The sequence below is a fragment of the Delphinapterus leucas genome, chromosome 17 (genome assembly GCF_059928025.1).
Source record: "Delphinapterus leucas isolate spDelLeu-1000000601 "Yukka" chromosome 17, BTC_Dleu_Yukka2, whole genome shotgun sequence".
In the NCBI taxonomy this organism is placed as follows: Eukaryota; Metazoa; Chordata; class Mammalia; order Artiodactyla; family Monodontidae; genus Delphinapterus; species Delphinapterus leucas.
This window is the reverse complement of record NC_143145.1, coordinates 80,426,020-80,442,514: the sequence shown is the minus strand read 5'-3', so window position 1 is coordinate 80,442,514 and position 16,495 is coordinate 80,426,020. Positions and strand designations below refer to the sequence as shown.

General features: G+C 45.5%; 1 protein-coding gene across 1 annotated transcript in view; it reads left to right on the top strand.

The window, feature by feature from the left end:
- LOC111165807 (uncharacterized) overlaps nt 1-16,495 on the top strand; it is a 98,747-nt gene that overhangs the window by 58,740 nt on the left and 23,512 nt on the right. The window contains exon 4 of the mRNA XM_030763528.2: nt 13,851-13,900. Coding sequence (XP_030619388.2) covers nt 13,851-13,900 — 50 coding nt within the window. The remainder of the gene's footprint in view (nt 1-13,850; nt 13,901-16,495) is intronic.

Here is a 16,495-nt window from a genome sequence, read left to right as displayed (position 1 = left end):
GCGCATGAAAGTGTTCTTTCATGATGCAGTGTCTCCCCGCCCCCCATAGTGACGTGACATTGTTCTGTCACTTCTGCCTGTTTGCGGGGGAAGCCACAGTCAGAGGAAGCCCCAGTAGGTGAGCCGTGAGCTGGGAAGTATTGCTGCCAGGTAGGGAAATTCACTCATCAGGGTGGTCACCGACTGTCACAAACATGTGGCATTGGGGTTTTGATGGAGGAAGGACTTCAGGTCGACAACACTTCCTGGTGTGACCCGACCGGTAAGTGTGCACACATCACCCCCTCTCTCACTTTCAGCTACAGGACTCGACGAACCTGTAGGGACCTGACCACCAGCACTAACAGTGCTGCTGTAAGTCAGGAAGCAGCACTAAGCATTGAACTTATTTCCTGGTACCCAGGTCTTTCTTGTATAGAATAAGCAGGGGTCTGGCTTCAGCCCTTGGCAGGATTTGGCCTCAGATAAGCAGTATAAACTCTCCAAGCCTTAGTTTCCTCATATTTATCTTGAAGAGAGATTGATTCAGATTTCTCTGCTTCCATAAGACATCATTTTTTATTTGTTATAATAAAGCAGTAAGTTAGAACAGGTAATGCTATTAGACTGAAAATAATGTTATTCCTTCTTTTTAGATACCATACTCTATGTTTGATCCAGGATATTACACTAATATTACACATTTGAAAATCACAGATGTTCGTTGATTTAAAAATAGAACATATGGGGCTTCCCTGGTGGCGCAATGGTCGAGAGTCCGCCTGCCGATGCAGGGGACACGGCTTTGTGTCCTGGTCCGGGAAGATCCCACATGCCGCGGAGCGGCTGGGCCCGTGAGCCGTGGCCGCTGAGCCTGCGCGTCCGGAGCCTGTGCTCCGCAACGGGAGAGGCCACGGCAGTGAGAGGCCCGCGTACCGCAAAAAAAAAAAAAAAAAAAAAAAAAAGAACATATGCATCTTTATTAAGCTGTTGAGAAACAGGGTTTGGGTGCTTTTTCCTCATTTTCTAGCGCAATGCAACAGTGATGAGAACTGGGGGTGAAATGCTAATGTCACTCAGAAATGTCATGTGACCCATTTGGGTTTTGGCCCTTTTACACAGATTGTCTTACACAGCATACCTGTTCCTGGCTTGTTCAGACTTCTGGTTTACCTGGATTTTTTACTCTACAAATTTAAGTTATTCCCAGTGCAATCTCCCGATCTCATTTCTTAAGAGAGGGGAGCTAGTTAGTTGATGTTAACGCAGCCCCTGGAGAACAGTCTAAGAGGTGGGTGTTCTGGACGATTTTGGAACAGCTGGACAGTGTGTGCATGGCCCGTGTACAGTGCTCTAGGCAAGACTGCGCTTTTCTCGTGCACTAGACGGAGGTGCCAGGGAAGAACTGCTTTCCTGTGCATGTTGTTTTCCATTATCCGAGAGCTGTAATCTGCATCATCAAAATCAGTGATCAAATCTCCCTGGACCCTCGTTGCAAATTTGAAATAGATGAAAAGCATCCGCTCTTTAACACACCCGGACCTTTTCTGGTTTCTAGCTGTCCCACTTCACATTGTGGAAATAAACCTGGCTCCCTCGGGGCGCCAGGAAGGGACACTGTTTGCACTGAGATGAATGAGATGATTTTCCGAGGTGCGAGTGGAACGCACCGGGGATTGGCTGATATTTAAAAAACGTGAATGAAAACAGTAGGCACCTCACCCGGCCAAGACGCAAGAGCTCTCTGAGAATGATTCTCTTCTAGGATTTAAAGTCTCGTCGACGGCTGATCATGTACACTGGACTTGTTTGTCCACTGGGTGTGCCCCTCCCCACGAGGAGAGGCAGCCAGTAAACGTCAGCCCCGGTGGCCCGTTAGGGATGACCTGTGTCATCATCAAAGCCATGAAGTGCGTGGGAGTTTGCTTTTCAGACCTAAGTATTACTTCAAGTCGTAGGTTTTACCTTTTCAAAAAGTTGGAATGTCAAACGTGGTCTCAGGGAAACTCTTTCTTGTAAACCAAGAGCTTTCATTTTCATTCTGGAATAAATCACTGACTAATTCTCATACCCATGACAAGTTATTTAATCTCTTTCTGCTTTGATTTTCTTACCCAATAATACCAACACCAAATCTGAATAGTTAAATAGTGGTTACTATTGCCAGGCCCTGTTCTAGCTACTTTACATGTTTTGCCTCATTCAATCCTCATCCCAGCTCTGGGCTCAGTTCTGCTTTATCCCCATTTTATAGATGAAGAAACTGAGGCATAGAGAGGTGAAATAGTTTGTCCAGGTTACACAGCTAATAAGTAGTGAAATAGGATTTGAACCCAATCAGACTGGCTCTAGAATTCCGTTCTCAAATGACATGCCTCTCTGTCTTTCCAAAAAAAATTAATATACTGCTACCTGATTCCTTTGTGTTTGGTTTGATTGTGTGACTGTACATGAACCCTTTCATCGGAGGTATTTGAACCAATGAATATGACTACTCTTCGTCCCGTTCTGACATACCTTTGGGGGGCTTGCATAAAGCCCTGTCTGTGCTACTTGGGAATTGCTTTCTGTAGCAGCACGCGTACACATGGAGACATTTGGGTGGTCAGAGGCACCATGTGCACTTACCAAGTGAATGGCGTGTGGTCCTAGGGCGCCACTCACATGGACCACAGTGGTCGTGACATCTCCAAGGATGAGTAGTATAACACAGCTTGTACCACTGTCTGCTTTGTTTAGAAAACTTTCATGAACATATAGAAAATGAATATACTGTACCTATGAAAAGAGTTCATGCTTTATAAACTCACCTTAGTGCATCAAAGCTCCCTTTCAGTTAAAAATGTGTGAATGAAAAAAAATAAATGTTTTATGTAGCAAACTTCCATACGCTAAAACTCCTATATGAGAGTAGCAGCTACTAGGAAAGTAAAACTGCTAGGACTGCAACAGAAGAATCAAAATAAATCCCTGTGCTAGTTTCTAAAGTAGATGGAGTTGGCCAGGCTGTGGATATTACACTTACAAAATAATCAGCTTAGTAATTTTGCAAGTTATAGGCCTCACGCAACAGAATCACAAAATAAAAGCCAGTGTGAAATGATTTGGCCGTCTTTAGCTGCAGGCCTACAAAACCCACTTAGCATTGGAATTTAGGGATTCACGGATACTCTAGGAAGGCGCCAGTTGTGGTTAAAATCTGGCGGCACTTGGAAATTCTCATAAAACAAGGACAAAAGACTGTGTGGATGAATTGAAGTGAAGCCTGCAAGCTGCTTTGTCAATTAACTATGTTCAACATTAAATAGGATGTAGAGCATGTATAGTCCTTAGTTCTAGGAAATAATGAGTTAACTGGCTAAAATAAAAAGCTCTTTTTTTTAAAAAGCAGCTTTAATTTGTTAAAAGTCAAAGTTTAATAGTCTGTTAAAGAGTTGTTTTAAAAATTAGTGAAGTGACATTAATCGTCATCTGACAGTAAGTGGGTGAGTGCAGGTCTGTGCAGTCGGCCGTCTGTTGCCACGTTTATTGCAGGAGGAGACCCAGCACTGGGTCTCCCACATGTGTGGTTCAGGGCACTAGAACTGCGTTCTGTCTGTCTCTCTCTTTTTTTTAATGTGTTCTTTTTCCATATGTTGGTGGTAATTTTTTTTTATTGAAGTATAGTTGATTTACAATGTTTGTGTTAGTTTCTGCTGTATACAAAGTGATCCAGTTATACATATATATACATTATTTTTCATATTCTTTTCCATTACGGTTTATCCCAGGATACTGAATATAGTTCCCTGTGCTCTACGGTAGGACCTTGTTGTTAATCCATGGGATCGTGCTCTCTTAGCCCCTCAGAGCGGCACTGGGTGTGTCACGTCTCTGACACTGTGATCACACTCTCCCTGGCTGCTGTGTTGCTGTTCAGTTAGGAAGTTGACAAGTAGAGCTAGGAGGTAATAAGTGCCATGAGGGCATTTTGTATGTTTGTTGACAGCTCTGTCCCCAGGGTCTGGAGCAGTGCCTGACCCCAGTGGGTGCTCCAGTGTATGAACTGACCCGCTTGCTGCCTTGCCTGGGTACCCTCTGTGCTCAGGAGGCCTGGGTCTTGCATGTTTCCATGACCAGCTGTACTTCATGTGCTGCCTTTTAATGCAATTCCAGTTTCATCTCTTCATTTATTCATCTATTCAGTGACCACCTGTGCAAACCATTGCAGTGGTGGAGCACACAAACCAAGGAGTATTTTCATCTTATAAAACAAAAAGAGGGACTTCCCTAGTGGCACAGTGGTTAAGAATCCGCCTGCCAATGCAGGGGGACACGGGTTCGGGCCCTGGTCCGGGAAGATCCCACATGCCGCAGAGCAACTAAGCCCGTGTGCCACAACTACTGAGCCTGTGCTCTAGAGCCCGTGAGCCACAACTGCTGAGCCCACGTGCCACAACTACTGAAGCCCGTGCACCTAGAGCCCGTGCTCCGCAACAAGAGAAGCCACCGCAGTGAGAAGCCCGCGCACCGCAACGAAGAGTAGCCCCCGCTCACCGCAACTAGAGAAAGCCCGTGCACAGCAACAAAGACCCAACGCAGCCAAAAATAAATAAATAAAATTTTTGAAAAAAGAAAGAAATTATATTAAGATTGTCATACCAAAAGGCAGGCGTTTCTTTAAGGGGAATTTTTCTTTCAGCTAAGAGCACTTATTCACATCAGAAAAGTAAAATGTGCCCCCTGGGCACGATGACCAAATTAGCATGGTCACATTAACTATGTTGAATTTTTATATTTTATGCAATTAAATTATCAGAACTAGTCTATACTATATATTAATACACAATGTAGACATTAAAATAAAATATTAGTAATTCAGTCTTCAAGATTCTCAGAAGTCATTTGTTGTTTTGTGGCAATTCTGGAGTGCCCATTTCGTAGATGAGGAAACTGAGGCACAGAGAGGTTGTAGGAGCCCAGACATTAACTGTCAGGTATAACCTGAAGCCTTGTCATTCCATGCATTGTGTTCTTCCTGTTATACTGTATATACCAAGAAGCCTCACTAAGTGCAAGTTACCCTTTAAGGAATCCAAGATAAACAGAATGTCTCAGTACCACTTCTACATGTATAACTTCTTCCTGTCTGGCTCAGCTTTGGGAACCCCTCAGGTCAGGGATTTGAAGGAGATGTGCGAGCACATCTTACCGTTTCTTAGTCTTCAACTTGTACCACCTGCTCACATTCACTTTTGTAAAAGAGTGATTGATGCCAAGTCAGGCAGGCACTAGTTGTAAGTTTTAAACTCTCCATCTCCTTGCTTACGCTAGACCGCGCTGGGTGTGTGCTGTGTGCCCGAGGACGGCTGTGGGTCACATTCCCCGGATTGATCATGGTCCAATTGAATATACAACGCCAAGTGGCCTTACACGTGCCGGAGAGAATAGTACGTAGGGTCTTAGGTCTTATGGCTTGAACCAAGGAGGCTGTTCAGATTTCTAGAGCCGACGCTGGTGACAACCATCATGTTAACGCACTTTCAAAGCACAAGAAAGTTGGATGGACATCACGAAGAGAAAATATTGGTGATGGCAGGGAGTGTTTTCAGACAATGCACTGAAATAGTGTTCCCCGTGTGAACCTAATTAGGTGGAAAGTGGGAACTCAGTCGACTTCCCTGCTATGAGAACTGAAGACGATACAAGAAGAATGAGCTCCTTTACGTTTCGGGGAAGCAGCGACCTGAACATTCCGCAGGACTCCAAGTGGTGACACATCATTCTTATGCCTTAGCCCAGGCCTCCCGGCCGATCTGTAGGGAAGAGGTAAATATGAATGACCTGAGCTTTGGCGTCATGGTCTGTGTTCGGGTAGGATGCTCGTAGTGAGGTTTGAGGACGAGGGAGTGTACTCATGGGCTGGAGCCTCATGTGGGTGGGCCTGGAGGCCGCACTTTTTTCTCTCATCACCTCGTGTTATGCCTGGAGGCTGCGGGGCCTGGGATGTGGTTCCAGGCACTGCGGCCCAGTGGTTCACCCTACGCCCAGGAACATCACACCACACCTGTGCTTCCCCATTGATTATCCCAACCTTTATGACACTTGCTAGACCCACGTCATCAATATTCCAGTCCAGACTCAAATTCGTGACGTCACGAATGGCTCCCTGATCTTCCTGTGAAGCCAGCATCTTCTCCTGACTGTTATTCCAGTACCACTGAGCTTCCCTTACCAAGAAACCATCTTCGGAAAACCTTGGAGCATCTGCTCATTAAGTATTTTTGTTCTTTCATGTTTGCCCTTTTCTTTCTACCTTTCGTGTTCCAAGGTAACCCCCATCTTCTCTTACCACATAGTTTTGCCTCCGATCAGTTCCTCTGTCCCTTAGCTGTTCCCTTTTCAGTCTTCCCTGCATGTTGCCTGTAGGTGGATCTCAGTGAAATAGTATCTTCATTTTTAGAAGCCTTGTGCCAACTGCCCTGGACCATGGGGGTAAAAGGTACGCATGTGCACCCTGGGCGCTCAGCTGCAGCCGTAGTCGAGTTCAGATTTACCTCCCCAGCCATTCCCGCTCTCCTCCTTGGAACTCTTCTCAGCTGTACTGATCTACTTGCCATCTCGAAGGCTCTTTTCTCGAAGACTTTCTGCAAAACCTGCTCTTTTCCTTTGCTTGAAATCCCTGCCCCATTTCTTCACTCAGCCAAGTAATGGTGATACATGTCATTTTTGAGGTACTGCGTGCCTGGCAAAATGCTCATGATCATAAAATATTGTTGTCACTTAATCCTCACAACGACCTTATCCTGCTGGCCCCATTCTGTTATTATTTCTAGATTGTTCTCCCAGCACCTGCTTCGAAAGGTTCTGGTGAGAATTACACGCGACACTCCTCACAAGCGCTGGTGCAGTGCTGGGCCCGAGGTGCCCTTCACACAGACGGTCACCGTCCCTTTCATTATCCGCCTCGGGCAGACAGGACACCAAGAAGCAATGTCTGTGGCGGGGCTGGGGGCGCGTCATGTGTGACCATGGCTCCAGGCTCCCCCGTGCTGTGCCGGCATCTCCCCAAGCCTGGCTCTGAGCGCCTTCTTTGAGCAGCCTTTAGACTTTTGTTTTCAGTTGGGAATAAATGGTTACTCCTTAGTCACTAAGTTAAAATAACTAAACTTTGGTATTCATAAACTGAAGAGGCCCCATCTCACCCCCTGTGGGATGTCGTACAACAGAGCAGCGGCGGGACCTCGTGGCAGGTGGGTTCCCTGCCTTTTGGGACAGAGCAGGGATCATCTGTTGGAAGTGTCCCCCTTCTGCTTCTCGTTGCTTCATGTATTATTGCTTTCTAATGTCTTGCGTGTTTATTAACCAAATCTCTACAGCCGACGCATAAACTCCGTGACGGCTTGGGGTCACGTACTTCCATTGCACTGTATCCCGTCAGCATGTTCCTTCCATGCCTGTGATCTCTAATCACTGTGTTTTGCATCCCTGACTTCGTCAAGCGCACAGCAGATGTTAAACATCTGACGACTGTGTCTAAGAAAGTTCTTTTAGGAATAATTTTAAGGGGTGGAATTTGAAAACAGCTTGTGTGAAAAGTCACGGCTCATCCTTTTAAAAATAAACGCCAAGTAAGACAAGCATTATCACGGGGAAATTTCTCACTTAAGAAAAACCTTGGTACAGTGATGGGGATTAAGATTTTCATTTCCTCCCAGCAGGACTGGTATAATAGATACTGTGTGTGCGTGCGTGTGTGCGCAGGCATGCACGTGTGTGTGTGTCTGTGTGTGTGTATGAGTTCATAAACTATAACACTCAGTGTTTTCTACTTTAATGACTCTACCCCTCCAAGAACACAATTATTGTCATTTTACATTGCTGGGTCAGGGGGGAAATGTTTGGTTTGATTTAGGTCCCAAACTCTCATATACTCTTTTTCTGGAGAGTCAGTGTGATTTTAATGCCACTTTCTATCAGAACTTTAGAGGTTAGCGAATAAAATGGTGTTCCCTTTCCAGGGGTGGGTAAAGTTTTGTTGTACTAAGACTGTCGTATTAGAAATGTGTGAACTCAATTGTGACAGATTAAGAACTGGCGGCTGCCTTTCATATTTGAGTGGACGGACGACAGTGCATAGACGTGTTTCATGAAAAGCTAGTTTCACATTTGAGTGGACAACAGTGCATAGACGTGTTTCATGAAAAGCTAGTTTTCCCTCGTTAAAAAAATGTACTTGATCACAGTCCTTAGGCACACAGCAAATGTCAGAACGGCCCTTAGTTCGGACAGATGTTTCTGTTTAACTTGTAAGAGTCTTAGATGGATGGATGGATGGACGGACTGACAGACGGATGGATGGATGGGTGGAGATACACACTTTCTTAATTGACTACTCAGCACCATTGCACTGAACATGATATAATTCCCAGGCTACACTGCATCTTATGTAATCCCCATACCACTAATATTGTACTGATTGAAACTGCTCGTTTCAATTCTTAATAGCCTTGTTTCTCTCTCTTAATAGACTCTGGGTAACTGGAAATCAGGGGCTGACATACTGTCTATGTTTCTTAGTGCCTAGCAGAGAGCCTAGCATGGAGTAGAAATGAAACAAATATCTATAAATTAAAATAATTAAGATTGCTTATAAAAGCAAAACGAAACACAGAACATTTGTATTTTAGTGATTAATGGTTACTGTTAAGAAAAACAGTGGGCAAGCATCCTCTAATATTTACTTTTTCTTGTAATAATATGTAGATGGCATGTTTTTCTTAGCCTTCCCTGGAATTATTCAATAAGCACTTACAAAGGATACTGTATATAGTAGGTAATCAATTATTCTTTTGATGAATAAAAGATGAACACCTTTCCTAATATACGTCATAGGAACCTGAATAAATTATAATGTTCATGCGGCCATTATTGATGTTAACGTTAGTAAAATATCGTGGAAGGGACGATTCCTATTTTAACACTTCTGAGAAGTATTGCTTATACATGGTGATCTTTAGAGCAGGCACTGTGTGTAGTTACAGATTTGTATACTCTACTTGTTCCCAGATCTCATGGTTTTGTAAGAAGGATAGAGATTTCCTTGGAGGTCTCTTATGCTTTTCTTTCTCTTTGTCCTTTTGGCTATACATTCCTACCCATGAGGACAGTTGACAGTCCTGGAGGTGCTTTTAGGATATCGTTTCATGTGAGCAGACGCTGTGCTTAGAGGAAAGCATGTTGGTTTTCTGCATGACATTTCCACAAACAACAGCTGTTTCTCAGCTCCTATGAGTCCTGTGGTCATAAGTGCTTCCTGGTTGGACTTGGATCTGCTCAGGGCCTCACAGTCAAGATGTTGGCCAGGTTGTGGACTAGATCGAGGCCCTGGGGAGGAATCAGTTTCTAAGCTCATTCAGGTTGTAGGCAAGACTGAGGCCAAGGCTGCCATCAGTTCCTAGAAGTTTCTAGAAACCACTCACCATTCCTTGCCCCGGACCCTGTCAGTACATCACAGCAGCATCGCCTTGGACCCCCTCAGCTTTTAGTCGCTTCGTTTTCTCTTCTGTGACCTGCCAAAGAAAACTCTGCTTTTAAAGGATGCGTGAGAGTGCAGGATCCATCCGGACAGACCCCCTAGCTGAGATTAATGTGACGTGTAACATTCCTAATCACAGGAGTGAGATCCACTGTGTTTACTGTCCTGGGACTGTGCAGGCCTGTGCTCCAAGGGGTTGGGAATTCCTGGGGCCCCTGTTGGAATACTGCCTCCTCAGAAAGCTCAGTTAAGATGCTTGGGAGGACTGCCCTGGTGGCACAGTGGTTAAGAATCCGCCTGCCAATGCAGGGGACATGGGTTCGAGCCCTGGTCTGGGAAGATCCCACATGCTGCGGAGCAACTAAGCCCGTGCGCCACTACTGAGCCTGCACACCTAGAGCCCATGCTCCGCAACAAGAGAAGCCACCGCAATGAGAAGCCCGTGCACCGCAATGAAGAGCCCGCTCGCTGCAACTAGAGAAAGCCCGCGTGCAGCAATGAAGACCCAACACAGCCAAAAATAAATAAATTTATTTCTAAAAAATGAAACTACATTGAAAAAAAAAGATGCTTGGGAAATGCCAAATTTACCTCCGCAATACTTTCAATTTACCCTTATCGTGCTTCACTTTGAGATGCTAAAGACCATGTTTTATGGACTTTCTTCCTTCTTAACCTTGCTGTGTTTCTAAGGGAAAGAGAAGCAGTCTGTCCTCCATGTAAAGAATGTCTCTGCCGTCAGTGGGGCTTAGGGTTTGATGTTTGTGATTTTCATTCATTCATCTGTGTTCTTTTAGCCAGTCGCTCCAAGGCCAGTGGTGGCCAGATGAGGATGGAGTAAAGTGGTCAGAGTCTTGCTGTTAACATAGAAACCAGACTGACCCAGGCTACAGGCCTAACCCAGGTTAGGAACTTGACAAGCGAGACCCCAGAGAGGGCTGTGAACTTGAGGAGCGAGGCCATAGGGAGCCACCCTGAGTTCATAACCAGAGGAGGGACTTCCCAGAATCACTGTTTTTGGCAGATTAACCTGGAAACTGTACATGTGGTTAGAGGAGGAAAGCCAGAAGCAGAAACCAGCCAGGAATGCAGAAATGAGTGCTCATTTATCTTTGGTGAGGGAGATTTAGAAATTTATTGTGTTCCTTGAATTGCATTAGTAGTAGTAGCGCTAGTAAAATAAACAAGAGTGGGGAAAGTTAAACAAGATGAAAGAGACAATCAGCCTGCCTTTTACAACCTGTGATCACCTGCGTGGCATTCGGTTACTTTTAGTGGAGGCCACGTGTGTGTGGCTTTTAGTCTGGACGTCAGGTAAATCATCAATTTGTTATAGAACTTGCAGTTGGGTTTATGACTATTGTTTTATGTGCGTACATTTTTTATTGCCTAAAAGAACGTTGCTAACCACAGGCGCATGGGGTTAAACAGATACCCAGTGCGTATATTTCACAGTTATGTTCGCTGCCTCTGAAAACCATACTTCTCTCTTGTTTCAGTCACCGACTTAGTCACATACTCGTGGTTTTCTTGGAGTCATTGTTCAAAGGGAGCTTGGCTTTTACTTCCTACTTTCTCCACTGTTTGACTGAAGATTATTTTTAAGATTAAAAAACAAACAGAAGTCATCTCAGAGCCTGGGAACCGGACATTAAACGTATCTGTTTTCGCGTGTGCTTAAAAATGGTGGTTTTGCAAATACTCAGTGTGGCATTCTCACTACATAGTTGGCTGATAAAACTATAAATAAACTAAAACTATATAGCTTTGCGACCATGGAAAGGATAACATTTAGCTTGATCTTTTGTGACCAAACAAAGTTCTGATGTAAGGCAACTCACTACAGTGGAAAGAGGTCGCAGAAACCTGTGCTTAGCAGTGGAATGGGAGATGTTGAGATGCTGATGGCTTTTAGGCAAACCTAGGTAGTGAATCATTCATTCATTCAATAAATATTTGTGGATAAGTGCTCTGAGCCAGGCAGGATTCTTTTACAGGCTGGGGTTATAGCAGTAAACAAAAACAGGCAAAAACGTTCTGTCCTGGTGAAGCTTATATTTCAGTGAGATGAAGCAGAAATGTGGACGTGTATAAGGTATTTGTTATTTCAAATGGTCAAAAGCACTATAGGGGAAAATAAAGCGGGGGGGTATATATGCATGTTGTGGGAGTGGGGGGCAGCATTTTAGAGGCGTGGCTGGCAGAGTTCTGAGGTGCCCCCTGTGTTGGGTGGGTAGGGCTAATAGCGTCTGGTGAGGGTGATGGATAGCACTGCTGTGATTACCAGGTTACCTCGCGTAAGATTCGGTCTCAGCAGACTGGAGTGGAGATTCTCCTGCTGGCCTTGGAGAAGGGAGCTGTGAGCTGCCCCTAGAAGAGGAGGGTGGCACCCTCACTCATAGCCAGCAGGAAAACTGGGGCCTCAGTGCTCCAGCCTTAAGGGGCTGAATTCTGCTAACCACCATGGGAACTTGAAGGAGGCCCCTGAGCTTCTTAGAGGAAGGCCGTCCAGACCACACCGTGATGGCAGCCTTGTGAGACCTGAGCCTAGGTTGGAGCCAGCCAAGCCATGCCTGGGCCTTGACAGAGACTGTGATAGTAAGCGAGTGGGGTGCTTGTTACACAGCAACAGAAACTAATACAGATGGGGGGCCAGGGAGGGCCTCACTAGGAGCAGAGAGACACATGGAGACCTTGAGGTGCCGTTGGACATACCAGTCTGGAGGTCGGGAGAGAAGGTGGGCTGGAGATGGACGTGTGGGAGCCGGGAACACATATATGGGATGTAGAGCCACATGGTCCCGAGAACAGTGATTGCAGAGAGGCAGGAAAAGGGGTTCAGACCTGGGCCTTGGTGCTCCAGGAAGATGTTTTCAGTTATTGTGTCTCAGTGACTTATGTCTTATTCTAAGCTTTTGTTCAATATTTGGCCTGACTTACAATATTTTTCTCTCCCTCTCTGGAACTTCAGCTCAGTTTAAAGTTTTTTCTGTTTGCTTTCAATGTACAGTATTAGATACGAGACCCTGGCAGGTGGGGCAGTGAAGCTGGGTGTGAAAGTCCTCCTGCCACGTCCTGATAGGATGATTCTAGCTTCAGCCAGGAGCAGTGTACACCCAGATCCCTTCCTCCTGAAGGCAAAGGGATGTGTACATCTCAAGTCTCCTTCAACCCCAGCTGACGAGAGCAAGCAGATCGTTTCTGTAACTTGCCCTGGTCCTCAACTGCATGACTGAAGAATCAGTAGCGACCGCTGTGGTTTTCCAAAACGGGATTTGCGGAAGACCCATGGCTAGCTGGGTTTAGTTGCTGTATTCCTTTAGACACAACGGAACAAATAAATAAAGAAGAGGAGGGTATACTCTGGGGATTTAGTAAATAGGAAAAGATGGAGACTGTGAAGATCAGAGCAGTTGAGAGGAGTCTGTGGACCATTTTGTAACCTGCATTTACCGAGATATTTGTAGCTGGAGGCCTGCCAGAGTTGACGGTGGGAGTGTCCCTCAAAAGCAAAAGACCTCTACATGTGGATACATCTGTTTGTATATAAATAATAGCTTTAGCTGGTAGTTTTCTTTTTCAGACTGGTTACATGTTTATTCATATATCTTAAAAATTAACAATTATTTCACAGCACCTTCTCAGTCCTTCTTTGTTGTTTTGTTTGTTTTTCTTCTATTTTCTACACCATGTTATCAGATGGGCCATTGAATCTTGGACTGAATTGCTACCTTCTCAAAGTAGTACTTTTTTAAAACGACTCCCACGGATGGTGATACACAATCTGAGATCATTATTCATACCCTCTCTTGTTCCAGAAAGGACTCAGACGGCAAACTTTGAGAGTTTGGGTTTTGAGTAGTTTGCCTTTCATAGTGAGGGTGCCAGCCCAGGGAAGCCCCTGTCACCCGGGAGAGTGAGCATTTTAGCACGTGCCCTGTGGTTTACCATGTTAGGAGTCCAGCAGGGCCGTGCCTCTACCTGCCGGGAGCCTTTGCTGACCCCTGGTGGCAGGTGCACTGCCGAGGGTCTTGCGTTAGCCCACTTCATTTGAATAGGCTCATTCTTCTCCCAGTTCTCTACTTCAGCTTTTTTGTCTCTTTTTTCCCACTGGGGGTTATGTTCCTTTTTGGCATTTAAATAGTCATCATTCCTGATCTAAAGATTACATTGTAGTTAATTGTCTTTAGACCCATGGACACAAATTCTTTTGTGTCATCTGAGGACACGTCATGCTCTTCCCTACTCCTCCGTGTTTTGTGTGTCTTTCAAAGCCTGGCATTTCCAGTGCCCTTTGGGAGCTGAGGGATTCAGTTGTGCTCTTAAGTGACAGAAGTGGCTTTTTCTTTTTCAGGTGCCTTGGGCCTGTTGAGATCCAGCCCGAGTCAGATGAAGCCTTCCCTTGTGAGTAGAACCCTTTGTTTGCCATCTCGAATCATACCCAGGACACGCTGTTTCCAGCTGTGATCGGCATTAACACCCATTAATGTGTTGTGTGGACTTTCAAATCTTGTAAAGTAGTAACATCCAGAGACTCAAGAAGCATTTGCCGCATCTAACATTATACAGCTGGATACAAGGGGTTGCTTTCTATAGTTCTTTTTTGCTCTGAAGTATCAGTTTCCAGTGCACATTAGAGACCAGATTCCACACTATTTTAGTCTAGCCTTGATCAGAGGCTGGCAAAGATGGCCCATGGGCCAAATCCGTCCAGCTGTCGGTGTTTTGTAAATAAAGTTTTATTGGGACACAGTCATGCTCCTGCATTGAAGTGTTGACTGCGGCTGGTTTCAAGCTGTAGTGGGTGAGGTGAGGACTGTGTGGCCTGCAGAGCCTCAAATATTCACGCTCTGGCCCTTACAAAAAAAAATTGCCAAGCTCTGGTCTAAAATATATAACTGTTTTTTAAACTGAAAATTTTCAGTCATAAAATAATTTTGGAATAATGGATATCTCTAGCTTTTTAAAGTTCTCAGGACAAGGCTGTCTGAAAAATAGCCAGTGGTTTAAAATAAATGAAATTTAACTTGTCATGTTTTTTAGTACCATTTCAATTTCTACAGGTCACCAAAACTTATTTAACATAAGAAGCATAATGTGTGGAAATGTAAAATAAAAACATCAGGTCACACTAAAAGAGAACACTGACATTTCTGTGTGAACCTAAGTATCAGGTTACATTTTCACTGGGCTGGATCACATTTAAAACTAAGATCTTTGGGAAGGCAAAATTCACACGTCTCCCGAGGGCTCCCTTATAAACTGCCCAAGATGATATGTTTATAGCTTACACTGAAGGCTGAGTTTGCTTTGACTAAAATCCAGTGAGAGCTTCTTTTGCGTAGATTCCTGTGTGTATGCATGTCTGTGAAGGTTCCGGGGCTCTTCTGTTAGAGGCTAATTAAATTTTCACACTGATACGTAGTTTATTTGAACTGCTGTTGCATTTTCCAGCTTGTGGTTGTTAATGTGGGTTCCAGTACGATGAGGACAGACCCCTCTCTCCCAGTGCTCTTTTCATCCCCATCCCCGGTGCATTTGCAGGGTGTTGTCACTGAACCTGGACCCTGAGAGAATGTGCTTTCCAGGGCTGTCTGGTGCCCTGGGGGCCAAGGCGGAGCACAAGCCAGAGTGAAGAGGCCTGCGTTTTCAGTGGGAAGGGTCAGCCTTTCTTTTCCACCTGGGCCACTAAGTGAGGGCAACAGAGGGGTTGGGTTAAATGCTGCAAAATCTAATTACCTCTTGATTTATAGCCACGTACACACCATGGTTGAGGGCCGAGTTCACCACCTTGAAAACACACTCTGACGGTTGTGGGCTGCCAGGAGGGCTCTGCTCTCCTCTGTTGGCCCCTCGGTTGGTCATGGCTCTTCTCAGTGAGAGCACTGGCCAGCTCGCAGATCCCCTGCCATGGGCCCACCAGTGAGGCTGAGGAAAGGCTCGGCCTGCTGGTAGAGCACCTGAGAGGGGCGGGGGGTGCCCACGCACACACATGTACACACACACACGTACATATACACACATACACATGTACACACACGCACAATATACATACGCATTGCACACATACTTACACACATATACACACACACATATACATATGTACCCATGCACGCATGCTTACACACGTGCACGCACATACACAATATACATGCATCCATACTTACACGCATATACATATACACATGTGCGTATACACACATACATAATACACGCATACACACATACACATACACATACACCCATACACATATACACATACACAACACAAACATACACTCACGTAAACACACACATGCATACACGCATACACATACGCATGTACACACAGACACATAAATCCATACACATATACACACACATACACGCATGCACACATGCATATACACACATGCAGGCATACAGGTACACATGTGCACACAGACATATACACACGCACACGCACGAGGCACATTTAGGTAGCTAAGCGCACCGTCTGGGGCAAGGCTGCTCTCCCCTGCTTCCCGACACTGGGGGATTAGCGTGTAGGAGCAGAACAGGAGGCTCTGCCCTGTTCACTGTGCTGCTTTCCTGTCCTGCTGTGCATCGCGCTGGAGGGTCCAGATTCTTCAAAACTGTTTTAGTCGAGATCCCGCCCTCCTGACCCCGGCTCCCTCGCCATCACCGGAAGGGTGAATGCCTGGAAGCTCAGAAATAAGAGTGCGGCTTCCTGGCGCAAAGGCGGGTGTTGGACTGACCGCCAGCCCCACCCACATCCCACCACCCACCCGAGTAGCCTCCAGAAGGTTCCCGACCTCTCAGCCAGTTTGCTCCACTGAAAAGTGGTGACAGTGGTATCTGCTTCCTGGAACCATCTCAAGGATTAAATGATTAATGGGCTTTAGTTCAGGGCCAGGCTCGTAGGAAGTGTTCAAGGAAGGTAAGCTGTTCTGGGTCCTCAGAGGGGCTGCCAGGCTGTGTGACTTTGGGGACGGCTTGCCCCATGGGGACAGGTATTTT